Genomic DNA, 23052 nt, shown 5'->3' on the forward strand with positions numbered 1-23052 from the left:
ATCATGCTCTGCCTCCCCCAACACATTGCAACAGCACGGCAGCCCCCACGCTCCACAGGAGGTCAAGCAGGAATGCAGGAATATCAACAACTGACATCAGAAAAGATCTGGTTTATACAAACACACTTCAGAAAAAAATAAAAGGCGGCGGTTTTTCCTGATTTGGGGCTCAGATGCTGTCATGCAGACAAATGACATTGGATGCATGGCCAACAGCATCCACAGAGAGACTGTATGCAGGGCAAGAGTGGTGTCGGTCCGAGCAGAATGAAGGTGAATTCAGTTGACTGCTCTTCCAGTTAATCCCCATCACAGCCCTCAGCCCTGCCTGCCCCAGATGACCTGGACCTTACATTTCTTTAAACTGACCCACAGGATAGGAGTAAACAGATCTGACCTAAACCTTACATTTCTTTACACTAACCCACGTGATGAGAGTAAGTGGAACATGCCCAGCTTTGCAGTTTAACTCCGAAAAAGGAAGAGGACAGTGGAGGTCCCCCATTTGATTCGTTTCTTATTAAATGTTTGCAGTCTGTTCTTGTTGGAGCCAAAATGTTTCACAGGTGGAGGGGGGATGTAAGCTGGAGCAGGGACACCCACCCAGCAGCAACGCCAGGCACGGGCACTCTGGCCTCAGTTCATCGTTGCTACAGAACACAGCAAGTCAGAGGTTTATTTTTTTCGTCTTATTCAGGGGGATTTTTTTGTTTTACCTATTTCTTCTCAGGCGTGCAGATATCTCAAGGCAAGGGCTTTGGCTGAGCAGCTTCTTCAGGTGATAAAAGCCAAGGCAGAATGGGAATACAGCAAGCAGAAAGGCTTTTAGGAAGCTCTAGGATAAATGTACAGCCTGAGTGACTCTTGACCACATCTTAAAAGAGACATGCTACCGCAGTGCCAGCTCCTCGCTACTTATTCTGGCCATAAGGTCCCCCTGGGCTATGCGGTGGCTCTGTAGGCAGGAGACCTCGAGATGCCTGAAACCAGGTTTGTTGGCTGCTAAGAAGGAGTGATGGGCACCCTGTGCCCCACACAGAATGACAACACTTACACACATCTCTGCTTCCTAGCCCAACCGCATCTGTTTTTTAGCTCCCTATCCCACACCCTGCTCTTTGGTGGGGAAGAGACACTTGCACAACCTATAACCTGCCCTAATCGAAAAGGGTTTCGGTTCAGAGGATTCTTCTAGGTTCACCTCACCCCAAACCACCCTCCCATGCCCTGCAGACCCATTAGCACACACAGCTGCTGCCTGACCCCAATGCGAGCCCCCAACCTGCTGCTAATGAGTGAGACTGCTAACGAAGCAACCGGCGCTGTGAGGTCGCACCGTGATGACCTGAGCTGACACCACACCCTCTATCACCAAAATAAGCCTCAAAAATGCTGCCATCTTCCTCCTGCCTGGGGAGCGGAGCAGGAATGACCTGCAGGGTGGCCGCCCCAGAGACGGAGCCACAGGTCCTCTGCAGCCGCGTGGCTCACGGCTGCACAAGCACTTAGCGACAACCAAAGGATTATTTTTAACTTCCACATCTTATATGGTCCTTTTGTCTCTCCCCTTCAGGTTCCACTTTTCTAGGCAGTGCTCAGATTCCGCCTTTTCACACAAACTAAATCACAAACCCCTCAAATCCCCCGAATCAAAAACCTAAAGATAACAAGACTTGACATGACTGAAAAGAAAACATTGCAGATGTGGTTTAGGCTTCGTTCCCTATCCTCTTTCTGTCGCAGGCCACCCTCTTCCCGTCTGGCAGGGGCTACACTCGCTTAATGCCCCCCCCCCCCCCCCACTTGGCAGCACCGCAGGCAGCGGGCACAGGCAAGTCCCTTCCTCCCCAAACCACGCTCAACCCATCACCTGCACCTCGGAGGTTAATAAATCAAATACTACCCATTCCTTTCTTAACAGCAGCTTCTGGTAAAAGCTTACATACTAGGAATGAAAAGAATTAAGACAAGAAAAATTGTTAAAGCTGGATCACCTTTAATCTCACATCTGAGCCTTCAGATGCACACCAGCATCCTCCATCCAGGCACTACAACAGGGTAGGTGAATAACAAAAGTAAGTGTGGAAAAAGGTCTGTTTCCATAAGATGTGTCCATGGGCACAGTGATTTGTATGGTAACAGACCCTACCAGAAACCCCAGGGTGGAGATATCAGTGGTGCCATCAAACCTGCGCACTGCTCTCACAGTGCAGGCTCTATTGCACAACCAGAAATTGCCTCGCTGGCACCAGAGCCATCGTTCCACCAGACCTCCGCAACGGCAGCGTAGTTAAACACCGTACGGCGCCCGGGATGGGGAACGCCAAAAACAAATTGCAGAAGCAGGAGTGAGATTTCTAATTTGAGGTTGTGTTAAAACAAACAAAAAAGCCTTACCTCACTGGGCCTTAGTACACGCTAAAACCTCACAGTCCTTCCCCATTTAATAAAACCAAGAAAGGGAAGCAGTTAGAAATAAGCACCAAGGACTTGTACATCCTCAGCAGTTTTTGAAGTGGTTTCTGCAGGGCAGCTGGAGCCGCATCTCACATCAACTTGGCTATTCTCTGTGAAATAAGCTATGGATTTTCAATGAGCTCTCACTTCCTAAATCCCATGTCAGCAGTGATTCTGGCACTTGCATGCATTTGCAAATTTGACACCCAATGCTCTATTGCTGACCCGAGCTTTTCGTGTCACTGGAAGCCCTGAACTGGGAAGCAAGGGCGGAATCCTGGCTCCTGCGCTCCGAGGCATCGCCATATCGCTGTGCTTTAGCCAGCCATGATCTTTAGCCATCTTAACTAGTTAAGATGTTCTCAGCTGCTTAAGAGCTAGAGAGAATTGATAATATCTTTATCAATGATCTGGACGAAGGGATTGAGTGCACCCTCAGTAAGTTTGCAGACAACACCAAGTTGTGCAGGAGTGTTGATCTGCTGGAGGGCAGGAAGGCTCTGCAGAGGGACCTGGACAGGCTGGATCAATGGGCTGGAGCCAGTTGTATGAGGTTCAACAAGGCCAAGTGCAAGGTCCTGCACTTGGGCCACAACAACCCTATGCAACGCTACAGGCTTGGGGAAGAGTGGCTGGAAAGCTGCCTGGCAGAGAAGGACCTGGGGTGTTGGTTGACAGCCGGCTGAGTATGAGCCAGCAGTGTGCCCAGGTGGCCAAGAAGGCCAATGGCATCCTGGCTTGTATCAAAAATAGCGTGGCCAGCAGGAGTAGGGAAGTGATCGTGCCCCTGTACTCGGCACTGGTGAGGCCGCACCTCAAATACTGTGTTCAGTTTTGGGCCCCCCACTACAAGAGAGACATTGAGGGGCTGGAGCGTCTCCAGAGAAGGGCAACGAAGCTGGTGAAGGGTCTGGAGCACAAGTCTGATGAGGAGCGGCCGAGGGAACTGGGGTTGTTTAGCCTGGAGAAAAGGAGGCTGAGGGAGACCTTATTGCTCTCTGCAACTACCTGAAAGGAGGTTGTAGAGAGGTGGGGGTCGGTCTCTTCTCCCAGGTAACAAGTGATAGGATGAGAGGAAATGGCCTCAAGTTGCATGAGGAGAGGTTTAGGTTGGATATGAGGAACAATTTCTTCACTGAAGGGGTTATCAAGCATTGGAAGGGGCTGCCCAGGGAAGTGGTTGAGTCCCCATCCCTGGAGGTACTTAAAAGATGTGTAGATGTGGTGCTTAGGGACATGGTTTAGTGGTGGACTTGGCAGTGTTAGGTTTACGGTTGGATTCAATGATCTTAAAGGTCTTTTCCAACCTAAACAATTCTATGATTCCATGATTCTAAGTTGCAGTGCTTGATTTACAATTGCAAAGTGTTTATAAATCTGATTTATTGTCTATTTTTAAAAAAATGGAGAAGAGAAATGACAAAAGACGTGATCCCACAAAGCTGCACCAACATCAGCAGTCTGTGTGTTGCTCAGGCAGTATGGATTTTTGGGACGAGATCCTTTGTGTTTTAGGGGAGAAACGGCTTGCAGGGTGCAAGGTTCACTTACGCCTTGGTAATGACTTTCCAGTGCACAACCACAGTCCTGGGCTGAAGAGCACACAAATGACACCCACACGGGGAGCTGGGTAACAGCAGTGACAGTTACGGGGAAATTTCTCTAGAGACACCAAAATAAAGGCAATGCCGTACTACTCTGCATCCCCTCCTCCAAAAAAAAAATAGGTCTGCAGCGCTGAAGCTAATGAAGCTTGGCCTCAGGCGAGCCAGTCTCTCTTCATTAGAGGCAAACGTGTGATGCCCTCACCGGGGCCTCTCCTCCCTCTTGCCACCTAGTTTTATGGGACCTTCAGGAATGCAATTAGCACCGAGATGTTTCCTCCTTTGTCAAACTGCCTGGCAGGCCGCCAAGGGGTTCAAAAGCCGCTGGGCCGCACAGCCAGCTGCCCCTTCCCGAGCCCAGCTGCAGGCAGGAGGGCTCTCTTCCCCTCTCCCGCAGCCACCCACATTTCAGAGTAGAGGCCAGAGCAGCGTGCTGAAGGTCTCCGTGCAAGAGGGCTATCCCTCCATCCGGAGAAAAACCGGGAGCAAAGCGTTCAAGGCTTTGGGAAGCGACGGCCTGCTTTGTCAGAGCAAGATGCCGTGGATAACCCGTTTGCATCTCTTTTGGAGGAACAGAGCACTTCTGCAAGTCATCCCTGATGGCCCTTCCAAAAGCTGGATTAATGGTTTGAAACAGCTACTCGGGAGCTGTTAACTGGAGTCGGGGAGCAGCAGAACAAATGCCGCTTACTAGTGACTAAGCGGCATCGACTAAGAGTTGGATGCAACTTGAATCAACATTTACGACGTGTTATAAATGACTCCTTTCCCGCCTGCCTCACAGATGCAGCAGGCACATTAAACCTCCCACTAACAGGAATCAAATTCCTGCTTCTCCTTCAGATTATCTCCCACCCAAAATCTGCTTCTCCACTTCACGGGGGGCCACGAAAAGACAGGATCCATACAAGTACTGTCTGCAGTCATCTCTCCTCTCAAACCCTGACAAAATGAGGTGCCAATATTTATAAATGGACCCAGGAATGAAAACGCTTTTGCTAGCCAAAGGACTGAGTAGCATGAAACAAGAAGCTCGAAGTTTATTTCAGAGAATTTCAAACCTGCTGTGGCTTTTGCCGGGAATACGGGATGTCTGAGCGCAATCTGCCGCCCAGCCCTGTGTCGTGGCAGTGACTCGACTGGGACACTAGATCCCAAAAGGAGGAAACGCCCAGGCTGGCTGGTGATGGGCTCATGGTGCCTCTGAGCTGAGGCATGCCAAAAGCACAGCCACATACATGCAAAGCAGTTTGCACGTGTGGATTTTTACTTCTCAGCTTGGAAAACTGTGCCTTCCTCCTTGTGCTTCCCCAGACCTCGGGTTGGGTTGGACTGGCTGCTCTTCCACCAGCTGCTCTGGCCAGGACGGGCACTCAGAAGTTCATGATACCATCTTGTTCAACAGCTTGGGCAGGTGTAAATGCATTTAATGGGGGATACCACAGCGCGTGTGCTAAAACTGAGGTTGGGTTCCTTTGGGGTGAAAATGCTGTTCAAAATACAGTCACAGAAATGCACTGAGAGGCACTAAGTGCCTTCTACACTACCAGAAGATTCATGCAGTATAAATAAAGCCCTTGACAACAGTGATGAATTCCATGGGTCCAAGCCAAGCAATCCCAAGCAAGGACAGAGACAACAACGATCTGCAGCAAAAGAATAGCTCCCTACATGATGCTTTTTTGCTTTTTGCATTTGCTAAAACCTGCATTTGCTAAAACCTCCCCGCATGGTAGGATTCAGCCTGCGAGAGTGGTGGGCACCGGGATGCCGGGGCTTTTCAGGGACAAACATTGTGCCCAGGAGAAGACAGAGGGAGGGCAGGGTGTCATTTCTCCCCCTTGCAGGAACAAAAGCAGCGACCAGACCCCGCGCAACCGCCCTGGGGACATTCTGCACCCAAGGCATGAACCAAACTCCCCTGGCTGCCAAGTCTACATGTGTTGGTGGACGGAGATGTTCAGTGCCGAGCTAAACACACAACCTTTTCCAAGAAGGCCCCATTTGTAGGGAGGAGAGAGCACGCATCTGCTGGAAGCCACCAGAGATGCTTGTGTAGCAGAGGGCTGTTTGTTTGTTACGGGCATCTTTCGGCACAGCCCTGCTGTGTAAGCTCAGACACTTTTGGTGGGCCACCAAGGCTCTTGGGCTGACAAAACCACCTCAAAATGTTACGTCATTGGCACGGCGCTTGCTACAGCTCAGATTATAGCATTGTAACTGCTGGAATTTAAAAAAAAAAAAACAACACAAAAACCAAACAAACAAAACAACAGAACAGCAGCAATGGAAATACCAGGAGGCATAGGGAGAACCACCCCACCCCATGCAGCCGTGCCAGACTCCATCCCACCCCTGGAGCAAAGAGGAAGCCACTTGGCCTCAGCATACCCTTTGTTTTCTTCCATAGCTATAAAAAGGACTTTAAATGACTTTAAAAATCTCTGGCAAATCCCAGACCAGCTATGCTGCTCTTCCCAGCACCAGAAGCCCTCCACAGGGACAGAAGAAAGCAGGTGCAACAGAAGACACACAGCTTGTTTTCCTGTGGAGTGGCAGAGCTCTGGCTCTCCTGATGAAATGGAGATTTGAGCAAAGAGGTATCCTTCTCTTGCAGTACCAACCACTACACCAGTAACTTCCAACCTCTCTCTATAGCATCACTGCCCTGCTTGCTAATAAATATATTCTTTTTGGGTAGGATGATGCTACCAAAGCAATATGGTCATACAGAGAAGAAATCCAACCTAAGACGACACCAAAAAGCTTCAGAGGATTCAAGCCTGTGCTCTTTTCTAGGGATATACTTCAGTGTGCAAGAGATGTGCATGGTTACATCAAAATAACACCAAATCCAAGACTCTGCTCATCTCTGTGGGACCTGGGCAGAGGACAGGCCTGCCAGGAGACAGCCTTTCACTCTAATGCTGAAAACTCAGTTCTGATGGGGTTAATGCACTTTTTGCTCATTAGTGTGGATGCACTTAAACCTCTGCCTCCCTTTTTCCATAAAGAAAAGAAACAGTGTGCAGATCCCTCCAGAAACAGGGCAGATTTTGGCAGGTGGGGCAGGCGCAGGCCCTCGCGCACCCCGCACACACCAGCCCAGCAGCCTTCCCCATTTCGGGGCGGTTTCCCCATCCCCGAGAAGCGGAGGATGCAAGGGAGGAAAGGCTCCTACCTGAGCAGAGGACTCCCTTGTACCTGGCACAGGAGAAGTCGTCACACTCGCAGAAGGGCCCGTAGATGTTTCCGAACTCACTCTCGTAGCAGAGGCACTGGTTGCAGCTGCACTCCCCTCTCCCGCTGCAGAGGGGTTTGCCCTCCGCCTCCCGGCACATGGCGTGGTGCATGTCCCCGCTAGCACCTTCCTCGCACTCGCACCTGGCCCCCAGGTAGCCGGCGTCACACTCGCACAGCCCGCAGGCGTAGGTCCCGTTGCCGCTGCACTTGCCGCTGGCCGGCGCGGCGTGGCCAGTGCACCCGCAGAGGCAGTTGTAGGTCACTGCCACCTCCAGCGTGTCCCGAAAGCCAGCGGGCTTGATGGTGAAGGTGTGGGAGGTGTCCTCGGCAGGGCAGCTCCGTGCCTCCACAGCCACCTCAAAGGAAACCTGGGGGGGGCAGGTTGAGATGTAAGTTAACATGCATGGCCCCTAAACGTTCATCAAGGGTGTCCTGGGAAGGAAGGCAGGAGGGAAGGGCCAATTTCCCGAGGAAAAGCCATGAAGCGATTGCCTGGAGCGAGGCCACGCTCAGCGCATTGAACTTCACTCCCAGGTGTGCAAAAAACCCCCAAAACAATTGCACATCTAGTGAGGGCATCTGTAGCTCAATGCACTGACATCTGCCAGTCCCACGAGGGGTTTGGCATCCTTAACATTTTAAAACTCTTTACTGTCAGCCATTAGCAGTAATTTTCCCATTGGTTTCTGTCCCGCAGGGACCATTGGTTTCTGTGAAGCAGGAAGGAGCCTGCCTATTCCTATGAAATAAACAGGGCAAAACTCTAGCAAATAGCCTGGTTTTCATGCTATTAAAAATAATAAACTCTGTTGAAACCAAGCACTAGCAAGGTTCTAACCAATGCAGCACAAGGGCCCAAGGTGCCTACGAGATCATGGATTTAGAAGGTTTTATGGGAATCCTGATCCACACAGAGATGTGCATCAGTCACACAGTCCCAAGCTTTCAGCACGCTGCTAACGGGCCATTTCTGATGGATGCTTCTGCTAAGACTGGCTTCAGAAGGGTTACACATCATTACATGGTAATACATCACCCCCCTGCTCATTTTCTGTTGCTACAATCCAGTGTCAGGGATTTTCTCCTTGGGAAAACCAAGACCGTCCTATGGCCGCTTGCTTGGCCCCCGATTTAATCCTGCTGTTCGGTGGGGGTCTTGGGCCGGCCAGTGCTGCCTGGAGCTGCTGGTTAGCAAAGAGGATTAACTTTATTCCAAGGAAGCAAGCCCCTTTCCTAGGCATCAGGAGGGAATGATTTTTCTCTGGAGACATTTGGGGTCACCTCGAGCTCTCACTACCTGCTCCATCCTGCACGCCAAGGGGTGATGTGCGGACAGATGGTGGCACAGCAGCTACCTCCAGCCGGGAGAGCTGCACCCCATGAAGCTTGCCTTGACCCCCTCCCATTCCCAAGGCCTGAAGCAATTAGGCAACGAGCTCAAACTACAGAGGAGAAGATCAGAAAGCAAGCTAAGGGGCTCAGGGTAATCCTGCTCCCTTTCACCGGCTGACACCATGCCCCCAGGACTAAACCCCAGCAGATTAGGATCCAGTGCCAGCGTTATCCTCTTTGGGGAAACTTTCTTAGCAGGAGTCAAGTCTTCATCCACGTGGAAGTAATGGGGCCGAGAGCAGCTGAACAAGAGGGGAAGGAGGGATGGGACCTCTATGATCCTGTGCAGGCACCTCAATACTCCGGTGCACCAAAAATGAGAGCGGTACCAGTGCTGGCTCCCTGCTGTACCCCAAATCTTCTGCTGCCTGGGCAGAAGATACCCTCAATTCATCCAGATGGGGAGAGCCAGTCGTTCCCGCTCATGCCATCAGCCTCTGCGGATACGGGCACGCACGTACCCGCTGCCAAACCCTTTATGGCACAAGCTGCAGCAGCTGGAGCGACCCCCCTGCTCGTGCCAAAGCTGGGAGCCCAGGATCAGCCACCAGATTAACTCTGCTACCTCGAGGGCTCAGGCTTTGCTGTGGGAACAAGGAGGGCACGTGCCTAGCATGGCAACACTCCAGGGATTGATTTTACCCACTGATCGGAGATCCAGTAAAATTCAGATAAAAAAATCTCAGGCCACCTCCCTTTTTAACACTTCGCATGATCCTTATTTGGCAGGGCAAAAATCCAGCTACTGTTGACTCTTTCAAATTATTTTTATATGCCTCAGTGCTTAGAGCTCTGGTATGTTTGCAGAGCTACTCTTCTCAAATAAGGCAATCAGGCTGGTAACGAACCCACACCCACGTCCTCGCAGATAGCAAAAGCCTGGAGAAGGGGAGGGAGTTCGCTGCTGGTCTGAGCCCTCCTGCCCCAGCCCTGCAGCCCAGCTACTCATTTATCTATATCAACATTACATTTTAACAAGCAAAGCTTAGCTTCTCTGTTTTTTGATAAAAAAAGCACAGGATGGATTATGCCATGTATGCTGTTAATATTAAGGGGCAAACTATATTTTTAGTCTGTGCTGCTGTCCAATAACCCTAGGAGAGGAGGGTTGCTGCCCTTCTGAGCACCCTGTCTTTTTTTGCAATACCTCCAAAGTTAACCATGACCTCTTCACTGCAGGAAAGACAGGTTTAGATTAGAATCACAGAATCATTTAGGTTGGATTGAGTCCAACCATTAACCTAGCACTGCCAAGTCCACCACTACACCACGTCCCTAAGCAGCACATCCAAACGTCTTTTAAATACCTCCAGGGATGGGGACTCAACCACTTCCCTGGGCAGCCCCTTCCAATGCTTGACAACCCTTTCAGTAAAGAAATTGTTCCTCATATCCAACCTAAACCTCTCCTCATGCAATTTGAGGCCATTTCCTCTTGTCCTATCACTTGTTACCTGGGAGAAGAGACCGACCCCCACCTCTCTACAACCTCCTTTCAGGTAGTTGTAGAGAGCAATAAGGTCTCCCCTCAGCCTCCTTTTCTCCAGGCTAAACAACCCCAGTTCCCTCAGCCGCTCCTCATCAGACTTGTGCTCCAGACCCTTCACCAGCTTCGTTGCCCTTCTCTGGACACGCTCCAGCCCCTCAATGTCTCTCTTGTAGTGAGGGGCCCAAAACTGAACACAGTATTCGAGGTGCGGCCTCACCAGTGCCGAGTACAGGGGGAGAGTCACTTCCCTACTCCTGCTGGCCACGCTATTTCTGATCCAAGCCAGTATACTAATACAAGCCAGGATTCTCAAACAACAAGAAAACATTAAATATTTAACGGACCAGGAAAAGACCAGCGGACCACAGCAATAAAAATTTCACAGGTGAGAGCGTGACGTGGATATCTGGGATTACAGGAAAAAAAAGGCCATTCCTGACTATTGCATCCTGCTGCCTGATGAAGACCTTTTGGCCCAGGATGCTGTAGACAAGACACCTGTATTCCCTTTCTTCACAGCTGATCTACACCATGCAGAGCCACTTTTAACAGAGCTGCTCTCAGTGGGTTTCCATATTAATGTGGCACAGTATAAGGAGAGCAGAGGAAGATAAGCAAAGCTGTATTTTATCGCCCGGGACCACTCATCGAGAGAGGTAAGCGGCTGCACGGGGGGTGAAACAGCCTCTCCAGGGGACAGACCAAAAGGCAGACTCACCGTATCTCCTATTTTGAGATCCCCACACTTCCTGAGCCCGGGATAGGACAACCCGTCCTGGCACGTGGCAGTGAAGGTCAAGCCAATGTCCTCAGGGCTGTCCCAGACCGTGAGCTCCACCTTGGACCGAATACTCTAGAAACACAATGGGAAAGCAAACCGTCAGGTTCCCAAAGGTGGGTGGGTTTCTTCTGCTTTAGTCTCTTCTGCTGATGTTTCCAGAGGGCGGCTAGGACATCTCTGCACCTATATGAAAAAAAATCAGCCGTGCACACACACTGACATTCGGGTTTGACTTAACCAGCTCAGGAGACTTCTGATGAATGCAACTAGGGTCACGGGGAGCTGCCTACAACCCCTGCAGGTGGCTTATGCCCTCTAGGACAGACATGATGACCACTGTAGCCAGCACTGAAAAGATATGGATGCACACGAAAAAAAAGGAAGAAAACATTCTTGACCACAGATCGAGCATCTCTGAACCAAAGGTCAGAGCCTCGTGCGCACATCTGCACCTCCTCCTCCTCATAAACCAGCCCCTTAGCGAAGCACAAAGCCTGATTCCCCACCGGCAGTTGTCCTGGGATGTCCACCGTACTGCATACAGAAGGTGTAAAACTGCACTAACTCTGTCCTGCGTTCTCGATTTCACCCAGCTGGTCAGAAAAATGTATTTTCCCTCTTTGGAGAAAATGCCAAACAAAAAGTACCCTTTCGGATGCGTCAGCTGGAAACACCACCATGGGAAAAAAATAAATGAAAAATCTCTTTCTTTGCAAAACTTTTCAAAGTGAAAAACGTTTTCCATCAGCGAGGTTTTGGTATGCTTCCACCCCCTTTCTTCTGCTTCCCATCTCTCCATCCTGCTGCATACACAGACTTTTTAAGTCAAAACAAAATGAAGTTTATAAGTATTAATATGGAATGAAGTTGTTTTGTTTCATTCTTCCAATGGCTGGAACTGACATTTTTTATGAGTGGCGTCCAAAAAAGACAAAGGTTTTCAAAATGGAGCTTTTTGTACAAATACATTTATTTTCCAAAGCCAGCTTGCAGCTCCATCCCCCTCCCCCTTGTCCCCAACCCTCACCGAAGTGGCCAGATTAAGGAAAAGTGCTAATTCAGACCTTTTGCAAGTCCACGTGATAACAAAACCAGGGTTCACATGCCAACAAAGAGCTAGTGCTTTTGGAAACGGGCAGGAAATAAATGAGTTTTGGCTGGGCAAATCTAAACAGGCCTTGAGGAAAAAAAGGAATAATTTCCCATCTCTCTGCTGTAACAGAGGAGCTGTTCATGGGGTGGCAATGTGGACCATACGGAGAATCCATTGCCTGGGGGACGAATGCCATGCATGCCGGTAAAGCTCAACGTGCTGTTCTGCCCAAAATTATCCCATAGAAAGTAGCTGTCACACTGATACGCTCTCCCGTCTTCCTGCCCAGAGCATCTCATCTGGGGCATGGCGGAAGTCAGGACACCAGGCCAGACCTTGCTAAGATCTTGCATGGGCTCTTCCTATGTTCTTACACAGATGCCAAGATTTCTTGTTAGCCCTACATAGTAACGCTATTAGCTTAATTGTAATGCCATTATTATCAGCCACTTGGCAGCGTTACACAGCAATACCTTCTCACAGCACTGCAGCCACCACTAAGGGAGACTGCAGGATTTTGCTGCTGTGTTCTCTGGTGGCCTCCAAGCCTGCTGCACCTTCAGGGAAGAGCAGAGGATGCTGGAGAGACCGAGAGGAAGGACCTGGTCCTGAGATGGAACAATGTCTCTGCCTGAAATAAAGCTGTCTGCTATAGCCCAGGGGAAATTCAAAGGATGGACTGTTTCAGTGTAAAAACAAGGAAATCCTGAACCAGCAGCGGCTCCAGGGATGGCTGATGTGAAGGCCACCCGCTGCCTGTCATGGGAAACCCATTGGTGGTGTAATGAGAAACACATCCAAGACCTGCCTGGATTGGGTTTAGGAAAGCAGTTTTTAAACCAGCATCCCCTTTGCTCCCTTCAGTCCAAACCCACCCTGTGTGCCCAGGCAGAGACCCCCCGGCACCACACCAGCCCAGGCACAGCCCCAGGAGCCTCTCCATCTCCCAGGCATGTCGAGATCTGGGGGAAAAGGGTTTTTTTTCTTAGTGAGGACAGAGAAAAAAAGCTGTTCCTGTTCTCTTCTGTTTCACACCCCTCCGGATGAGGGAGGGGTGACAGCACATTGGGCAGAAGAAAAAGGGAGACAAAGACGAAGAGATAGGGGAAAGGGATCTCGGGGGTAAGGTAAGCCCTGAGCAAGTCTGATGTATGCATTGGTGGAGGGAAGCAGATGAGAGAGGACCAGAGACAGCCAAAGCCCTGAAGCGGGGAGGCTAAGCCCGGGCCCAGGGCACCAGCCACTGCCACCCCGCAGGAGAAAACAGTCCCTGTTGCAGATGAAGGGTTTCTCCAGGCTCAGAGTTTCCTTTCCATGAGGAATAAAAAATGGTTCACTCCCTCTTGGGAAACAGACATTTTAGCCTTCTCCCTCAGTGAGAATTTCCTCCTTCATTTCAGGAAAAAACCAAAGCTACGGAGAGGAGACAGGCTGGGCAGGCACCAGGTTTCCTGCAGCCCCAGGCTGCCCGCAGCACAGGCAGGAGCTGCCAGCTCCCGGCAGTACACCTGGGGGGTCCCAGCTCGCTGAACAGGCAAGAAACTAGCCCCAGTCTCAGCAGATCATCCCACACAGCTCCTTCCACGGGGCACCTTGGTCTCAGTGTCCTGGTGGTTTCCAGCCAGTTGTGCCGGAAAGCTCACAAGCAAAGAGAGGGAGGGAGCAGGGGTGGGGGCATCAGATCCCCAACGGTTTTCATCAGCTTATATCTATCTGCAAAGGTTCGACGGGTGGTGAAATGGAGGCACGGATACATGTTACAGCTGGGAAACTGAGGCAAAGGGAGGTTTCCATGCGATGGCACTGAGACCACATACAAAGTCAACGTGGAGTAAATGTTCATTTCTTTTGCCCCAGTCAAGCATCTTAGCCACAAGACCCTCCTTCCTCAAGGGGACAAACTAGGACAACGGGGCTTTTGTTTTGCAGTATCTCCAGGGCCTCATTAGCAGCATTAGCTGCTCATTGCCTTTCCTCAGAGGGTGAAGCTTTGGGAAGCACTCTTCCCAAGGGCATAACTAAATGCTGCTTTAACTGCAGGGAGCTGTGGGGGAAGGAAAGATGAATGTTACAGGTCATGCAAAGCACAGCACAATCCTACATGACCTCTGGATGTGTAAACTCCTCCAAAGAAGTCCTTCCTCACTCCCTTGCACTAATGAGCATAGTAACAAGAAGAAGACCTTGCAGCCATCAAAAGCTGTGTTCACAGGTCCCATGCATGAAGAACCCTATCTGAAGGCTGACCCATTACAGCGTCAGATCTCCATGCCCAGCACCAACACAGCAATATAATTCCAGGAGCACAAAGAATCAACCCATAAGAATTCAGGGAGAAGTCAACAGAAATGTCGACAATAACTACCCAACAAACGTGCAATTTAGCTGCTTCTAATTGATCTGCTCCCCTGATCTCCATGGAGATGGACAACATCAGGTCAGCAGTACAACTACGGGTCCTTTGCTGTCCTCCACGGGCCCCATTGCGGCAGGGCAGGCTGCACTGGCAATGCCACATAGGCAGGGCTCCTTTGGGACCCAAGAGACACAGTGATGCTCATGGGGTGTTGAGGACCAACTTGTGCTGCACGGAGACCAACGCAAGGATGCGACCTTAACTGGAGCCTGGTCACATACTTGGGAGGCCTCTGAACATCAGAGAGCAAAGAAATAATCTATTTTACCTACTGGTAGGGTGCTCAGAGAGAATTGTTTTAGATTGGGGCTGTATTTTGAAGGTAATTCTGCACATGAGAGACAGGGGGTGAAATCTCTGCTTCACCACAGGCTTCCTTGGGTATCCCTGTGCTCCTTCTCCATCTCACACACCTTGTTTCCCTCCCCAGGGTGGATGCCCCAGCTCCGGCAGCGTGCGGAGGACTGGGGAAGGAGGCAGCCAAGGCGGGTGGAGCACGCCGGGGAGAGGCAAGCCGGCAGAGCTCTTGGGGCTTCGCACGACAGCAGCTGCGGTATTAAAACGCACTTACATTGTAGGCCTTGACAATCAGCTCGATGATATTCTTGGAGTCTTTGTGCAAAATCTCCACTGTTGTTCCAGGAATCAAGGCGGTGAAGTTCTTGGAAAAAAAAGAAAATTAAAGAAAATGCTGAGATGCAGAGAGGAAAGCAGAGGGCGAGGATGGACTGATCCCGTGCCAGGACACCAGCCACACACCCCGCCCCATCATCTGGTGGTGTACACGTTACGGCTTGGCTCCTGTTAACGTGGAGCTTTTGAAAGCAAAGCATTGCTAACATGGCACGTCAAACACCGAACAAAGCTCATGGCCGCGGGGCGGGGACTGATGGACCAGGGTCTGCTGCCAGAGGGGGCAAGACCCAGCTGCTGTGCACTCAGGAGAGCCGGCACCGCAGGAAGGGAGGTGCGGCTGCCCTGTCTCGCCTCGCAACCAGCAAGAATCCCTGGAGAGGGGGTGGAGAATGAGCTCAGCCCTCCCGCTCTCCACGGGCAAGCAGCAGCATCTCGACCGTAGCAACACGGCTGCTTGTTTTTGCTTGAGCCTCAAGAGCCAGAGCAGAGGCTTCTGAAAGCAACCTCGCCTGAAACATCTCCCCACATCCGCAGAGGAGCAAAACCCCATGGGGCAGCTCCAGACACAGGCTGGCCCTTGCGGCTTGGGTCACCTTTTCCTTTCCAGGGAGTTCAAATTGTATGTGGCACGTCAGGGCCCTGGACTGCGTGATGGAAAAACACAGCTGGGCAGAAACACTGCGTGCGATTAGGTAATGGGATTAAGTCACTGCAGAATGGGTTGAACAGGTTTCTGCTCTCTCGCATGCTGCACGGCTGGCAGCCATCCGAACATCAAGATTAAGCTGGAGTCTATTTTAGGGCTTCGCATGCTCACTAACATATATATCTGTTTGCTCTAAGAAGCTTTAGTGCTTTTCATTGAAAGGACAAGCAGGGAGGGACGGTGGGCTGAGCCTCATCTGCCTGCCCCTGCCAGCCCTGCAGGCAGCGCGTGGCCACGTGCATGCGTGCTTACGGCTGCACAGATGCGCGCTTACGGCTGCCTCCGCTCCACGGTGCCAGTAGGAAGATGCTTTCATGAGGCATTTAAATCTTCCCCCAGCCCCAGCGGCTCGGTGGCACTTACCTTGTACAGGACGTAATGGCTTTTTGTAACAGCGAAAATCAGGTGGATGTTGTTTTCAGCAAGTTTCTCTCCAAGAAGCGCCAGGGAAGGATAATCCTAGGGGCACAAAAAGGGCAGAAAGACTGATGGGTAACACAGAAACAAAGACTAATTTCATTGCTCTTCTCCTCCCAACAGCAAAATTCGTTCCAGAAATGTGGCGTGTTTCGCTGCAGGATGAACTCCCTGATGTACCAGCACAATCCCAGCTGAACGAGTAGAAATTCTGTCATCCCTTAAATATTTCTGCTGCACCTTTCACTAGAATATATGACTGACAACACCATTAGCTACAGCAACACCTGAAACACTGGATTTCTTTCTTTCCTCTTTCTGCTTTGCCATCAGCAGACGCACATGTGTAATAAGCTGGCTGCTATCTCCAGGGATGCGAGGCAGGGAGATCTAGAACTGCAGTAAGTGGAAATGTATGATTTTTCTCCCAAAGCAGAAACATCCATTGCCTGCTCTTTCTTCATACTGGAACCATAAAGAGATTATGATAAGCTCTTTAATTCTGCAGACTTTCCAGACAGAGAGGATGGCAGGAAGATACTGCTCTAGCTACCCACAAACAACAAAATAATGAACCAGGGCTCACTTTCATAAGACCAGCCTGAGTTTAAAACCCCAGGCTGGTTCTGAAGTGCTGTCCTCATTTAAAACCACCTCATTTACTTGCAGACTGGAGGGCTGATTGAGAGCCTCCAAGACTCAAACACAGAAACACCAAGGCAGCATCCCCACGCCAGCGTAACTCCATGTCGGTACAAGGGCTGTGCTCCCTTACGTATACACTTGCTAGGATTGCATAAGGGGGTGGAAAGAAGGTTTCTCCAAGGATCTAGCCTCTGGCCATAATGCAGCCATCTAGAAACACCTCCTCGTATGGGTGACATCCGTGCAGGAACAAAAATCATAAGCAGTGCTTGTGATTTGCTGAATAAAGCACCCTTCTGCAGAAGGATGTGATAATTAGGTGGCAGGCAAGTGCTCATTCACCCCAGAAGTTTCCTCCACTGAGTTTAAATTAAAAGGGCTAGTTTATCTATTTATTACTAAGACCTATGTTAGCGTCAAGCTCAAAGGCTATGAATAAGAGGAGCATCCTGTTGTGCTCACTATTGTAGCCACATCAAGGTAGGCTCAGCCTCCCCACGGAGAAGCTGTCAATCCACTGGACATTTTAGTAAAGGGATGACATATTTGTTGTTTCCTCTACATTTTGCAGCAAATGTGATGCACTTCAGGACACCAAGCTACTTTTCCCTCCCTTGCAATGAGCCCTGAAGAAATCCACTAAGCTCCTAACCTATTTTTGAGCATCACAGAAGCATTCACTGGGGGGGATGCCCAAGGGGAATGGCAAATTTTATTTGCAAACTGCAGGACCGGGTAAATCCATGCTGGTCAGGGGCTGCGTTTGCCAAAAGCTGCTCGAGTTGGGGGTGGCTGGTCTCCCGAGAGGTCCACCAACACCCCAAGGTCTCCGAGGGCTGGCCCCCCATGTGCCCCCTCACCAGCTGGCTGGATGCGCTGTACTCGTTGGCTTCGTTCAGGTGGCACTGGCCATCGTGGGGCTGCACCAGCCCCCCCAGCTTCCCATCCAGGGCTATGTGGGGCACGTCATCTGTTGTGAAGACCAGCAGGTGAGACGCCTCCTTACGCCAGCCGATCTTCTCCTGGGGGAAAAAAAACCCCGTGAGACAACCGGTCTGCCCCTGCCAAGCCCATGCTTTCCCCCTCACCCTGCACATGGTCCCAGCCACGCACCCACCCAGCAGCAGACCCGTTAGCACTAATTAGAAGAGTACCATGCTCCTGTCCACCCACCCCTGGCAAGAAAACAAAATGTCAGGGGCCCATCTAGCATTTCCCGACATCTCCTTCCAACGTACTTACTTAAAAAGGCATGAGGAGGTATGTGGACTGTCCACCAGACCTTCTCTACCCAGATCCAAGAATAAGAATTTCAGCTGCTTTTATAGCCAAAGGAGACCTGCCAAATTCCTCCACACACATTTAATCTGACCTTGTTTCCTCAGCTCCTCTGAGCACACAAGGCAACAGCAAGAGCTGCAATATCCCTGCTCAGCATTTTCATTACCGCCTGCTCGTAAAGGCTGTTTCTGAGCTGTGATGCATGAAGTGAGGTCCCAGCCCGAGGGGGCTGGCTTTGGTGCACCCACATGCATGCACATGCATGCACAGGCACTCTGCCCTGGTCCCCTCTGCACACATCTTCTGGAAGCGATGGTGCCTCCAAGCCTCCTGCCGTTTCATTGTGCACCACTACGCGTGCCCCGAACAGCTCCATCCCCCTGCACCCCAGCCCAGAATAGCAGGGACGCACACAGCTGGAGCGGAGCGCGGCAGCGGGAGCTTTGGCAGTGGTTGCCTGCACTAATCCATGCACAACCGCCCCGCACAGCTCTGCTGTAAGCAACTTCTGTGTATTTAAAAACATGCTAATTCCAAGCCATGCCCTAGTGGTCCCTACGAAAGCACTGAGATGTCAAGCACAGCACAAGAAGTGTCGTCTGAACCCGCCTTGGTCCCTCTGTGCAAGGGCAAGACATTATGACCATCTTTGCATGGAGAGAGATGCAGGGACAGATTTTTTTTTTGAAGTAAAGGGATAAGATTTAGATGATAAAATTTCCCTCCCACAGAGCTTCCCCAGGTTTCCAGCTTTGCATCGGCCGGAGAAGCAGACCTATGCCTACAACAGCACACTGAAGCAGTTTGTTGCAATGGAAGTGGAAGGAATCAGAGAAGCCCAAAGGGAATTTTTGGAAACCATAGCTCTGCAGCACACACCCCTGCACTTGCTGGCTGCTCCCACTGCCAGCTCATGCTAAGCCGGGCAGGCTGAAGTCCTGCCTGCCAACCACGGCAGGGAGATCCTGCCGCAGCAGAGACCAGAGCCAGAAAGCCCCATCTCCCAGAGCTTCCCCTTGGGCTGGCCACCCTGCCCGTCTGCCGGCAAAGACACAGCCCCATGCTTCCCTCCCTACACACATCCAGCATCCCCCTTCCTCCAGCCCCCGGCTTAGAGCAACAGCGCAAATCCCTTGGAAAAGGATGAGGGAAAAGCTGGTAAAAGCTTACTGATGGGAACGCGGTGCAGATGAATATACCCAACTCCTCCAGAGCTTACTGCTCAGCTTATTTAGCAACATCTGACACCTGCCTTGTTTTACAGTAAGATGTTAGCCTACGAGCTGCTGCAGCCCCGCTGCAAAGACACTTCCTATGGAAAGCACTGGCGTGGGCAGGCAAGAGGGCAGAGCAGGCAGAAGGATGCGGAATCACGGCTGCCAGTGCAATTTTCATCTGCAAATGTGAGTCATAGTCCAAAGCCTGCTGATCTTTCCGATAAATATAATTCTTGCTTCAGGGACACTATTCTAGAGTAGATTTCTTTTTCCCTCCTGTTGCAGAAGGTATTTTTTCTTTAATGATATTTTAAAGACCCGTGCAATGCAAGTAAGGCCATAGGAAGAAATCTTTGGCAACACACATCCTTTGTCATGTACCAGCACATTACAGTCCAGCTCAGTATGCAGAAAGGACTTTTTTGCTCTGGGAAGCAGGAGTCATTCCACTGAAGTGACCCCACTGGACAAAAGGCAAAATCTTCATGCCAAAATGTAATTTCTTAAGAACTCAACCCAAAAGTGATTACGGCTCTAACAATGCAAGAAGCTGTTGGTCTACTCAGCCCACCAGACAGAAGCCCATCCAGTTCACTTTCCTTTGCATATCCAAAGCTGATTTCTTTTCTTTTTAAACAACTGAGGCCAAGAAACTCCTGAAGAGATTAAAAGGATTAATTTGAGTTTCATTTCCTTAGAAATGTGGTATGTACACGGAAAATGAGCTGCATTCAAGCAGCAGTTATGAAGCCACCTCAGGGATGATGCTTCTGTTCAGCTGCCTGCTAAGCCCACCTTTAAATCATGGGCTAAGCATCCCTTTACAGACAAACTCTCCATGTCTCTGACACACACTTTCCCACAAAAACAACATCAGAAATGCTTTGGTTGCTCAGTTCAGGAACTCACTTCCAAAAAGCAACGAGCACTCACAGTATCAGTGCCAATATCCGGGCACTGAGAGCATCTGATGCCTTGGAGCATCGGACCAGGGTGTCTCAGATGGGGTGGCCAAGCCCGTGCCAATGCCACACCGAAAGAGCTGGAGACCTATGGTAAAAGCACCCGGAGAGGCCGGCACGCCAAGGAGCCACCGCATCTCACGCTGCCTCTGCCAGCAGCTTGCAGGCACTGGAAAATACAGCTCTTCAGCACGCAGTTTCCACCGCAAAACTCAGAGCAGCACTCTGCTCCCTTTAAAACAAATAACCAAAGAGTCTTTCATTTATTTTTACTGGACTGGGATTGTTGAACAAAAAAACCTGCACTGATGTCTGCCCCCTCATCTGGTTTTTGATCCTCATGGGATATAAAGGATTTTGAAAGCAGGGGTGGGACCTGACCCAAAGCAGAGTGAAGTGGGAAGACGTATCTCCGCAGGGCTGGGCATGCTACGGATCCCGCCTCAGCTCCTACAACGGATCCCGCCTCGGCTGCAGTTGCCTCCCATAGCCTGAAAGGCCAGCTTCTCACTCCTTACAGCCAACAGTGACCGGCAAAACTGCCACAGCTGTCTCAGCACAGCCCAGCCCTCCAAATCCTATTGAAAAGGCTGCAAAACCCTGCATCAGTATTTCCAAGCCTGAAATAAATATATAAATTTGTGCTGTGGGTGCTGAATAAAAAGGGTTCAATTGCCAAGACATCAGTTGCCAGGAGACCCCTCTGGATTCATCAGCATGTCTAAAACCCCACCACTCTCTCGGGTGCAGACCTCTGTGGAAGCGAGAAACAGATACAGGTGCAAGACAAGTATGCCTTAGAGATTAAAAGCCAAAACCTCTTTTGTTTTGCGTAGCTCTGAAAAGCACCTCAGTGTCTCCCAGATATCTTGGCCATCTCCTTATACCAGTGTCTAGCAAGCACCATATCAAAACTATTTCAAAAGACACTTTATTTTCTAATCCAGCATTATCTCCTTGCTGCATATTATTATATAAGATCTGAAACTTATACATACCACCAAGCCATATGATGCTTGCACTTAAAGAATGGCAGAAAACCAAAATACTGCAAATGGAAAATGTAATTACAGAAGGTTGATTAATATTCCTGGCTAACCATTTTAGCATCAGGACAAAGGCTTATTGTCTCTGGCTCTTTCATTGACTCCAGAATAACATTTACCATATCTTCATCTTTCAGAAAGGAGCCAAACTATGGGCCTGCTCATTAGTCTGTATTAGCTGTACAAACTTTCCCCACTCCTTGGATTGAAAACCAGGCCAAAAAATGACTTGAGCATTACAGAGCTCTTAGACAGCTCATGCAAAAGAAATGCTTGATATGAATTACAGTATAAAAATACCTAGTCAACAGAGTAGGAATTGTTTCTGACACCTCAGCGCTTGAAGGGGAAGAGAAGACCACACTCGGACACTGTGGCTTGGAAACAGTGAGGCTCTGCCATGCCACCACCGGCTCTCCCCGGGATGCCCCCGTTGATGCCACAACCTCTGCTGCTGGGCACAAAGTACTTCACGGTCAACATGCTGCATTGCCCTGAAGGCAGGGGACTTTCTAAGGTCATAACTGACTTAAATCTTGGGTTTTGAATATGGTAGAGAGGGTGAAAGCTGGAAAAAGCTGGAGCATGCCAGAGAGATGCAATGGGGTGCCACAGCAGTGATGAGGAAACCCATCCCAGACGGCACCAAGGTATCTGTATGCTGCTCGCCCTGCACCAGGGAAAACACCTCCTGAGTTACTAGAAAGTACTGTCTGTGCAGGGTTTAGTGCCCACAATGCTTTGTTAATCACCACTGGATGCAAAGCACCATTCGTTGCAGCAAAGAGCATCCTCACCAGGAAGCGGCACTTCCCTGCCACCCCAGATGCCTGCCACCTTCACCCGCCTCGGTGGTGCCGAGCCCCACCACAACCCACGGCCGCTGACCACTCCGGGCCATCACTCAGCTGCCGCAAGGGAAACTAATCACTAAGCTCCTGTTTTGGCTACAGGGCTTAGGACGTCAATCAGCTGGCCCGAAATTTTGGCTATTCTAACTCTGGATGGACGGAGCCTTTGCTGCTCATGCCTGTGATCAGCTCCACCCACAGCAAGGGGCTGCCAAGGCAGCGTGAGTTGCGGTGCAGACGGTTCTCCTGCCTCACACACCGGTCCCATGGACTTTCTTTCCCACCCTCAAGCTCCAGTAATTAATTAACCACTGCGGCTGCAGAAATTCCTCTGTCATGACCTGCCCCATCATGCCAAGAGCCACGGAAGTGCACACGCTCACCTCTGCTCACCCTTCCTAGAGGATGCTCAGTCCTGAATTTAGATGGCACCAGCATATAAATTCATCTTCTGAATTTAGAAAGGAGCAGGCTGTGCACTCAGGAACCACAGTCAAAGATATTGGTCCTTACCAACAGTTTGAGACTGGCACAAACGTGCTGGAAATATCTTGCAGGTCTCCTGCCTTCCAGCAACACCTCCAAAATAAGCCCTTGTGATACACACCACAGTATTTCTGCACCGCAGGGAAATGTTGTCCTGCTTTTGCAATAATGTGGTGGAAGGGACTGCAAAAAACCACACAGTGGGTGGCACAACTGAGTCACTGTCCTGAGATGTCTCTGCTCTAGCCATGAGAGCCACCATCCAAAACTGAGAAGACGAGTATTGGGAGCAGCACTGTAGTTGTGCCAACGACAATATCTGTGCCAGGC

General features: G+C 50.4%; 1 protein-coding gene across 1 annotated transcript in view; it reads right to left on the bottom strand.

Annotated features, from left to right (window-relative positions):
- The window catches only part of ITGB5 (integrin subunit beta 5), a 64333-nt gene that overhangs the window by 18437 nt on the left and 22844 nt on the right, over positions 1-23052 (bottom strand). The window contains exons 6-10 of the mRNA XM_075511720.1: positions 17740-17901; positions 16181-16276; positions 15047-15136; positions 10904-11038; positions 7243-7672 (exon numbers count right to left, since the gene is read on the bottom strand). Coding sequence (XP_075367835.1) covers positions 7243-7672; positions 10904-11038; positions 15047-15136; positions 16181-16276; positions 17740-17901 — 913 coding nt within the window. The remainder of the gene's footprint in view (positions 1-7242; positions 7673-10903; positions 11039-15046; positions 15137-16180; positions 16277-17739; positions 17902-23052) is intronic.

This window comes from Mycteria americana, chromosome 9, assembly GCF_035582795.1.
Source record: "Mycteria americana isolate JAX WOST 10 ecotype Jacksonville Zoo and Gardens chromosome 9, USCA_MyAme_1.0, whole genome shotgun sequence".
NCBI lineage: Eukaryota > Metazoa > Chordata > Aves > Ciconiiformes > Ciconiidae > Mycteria > Mycteria americana.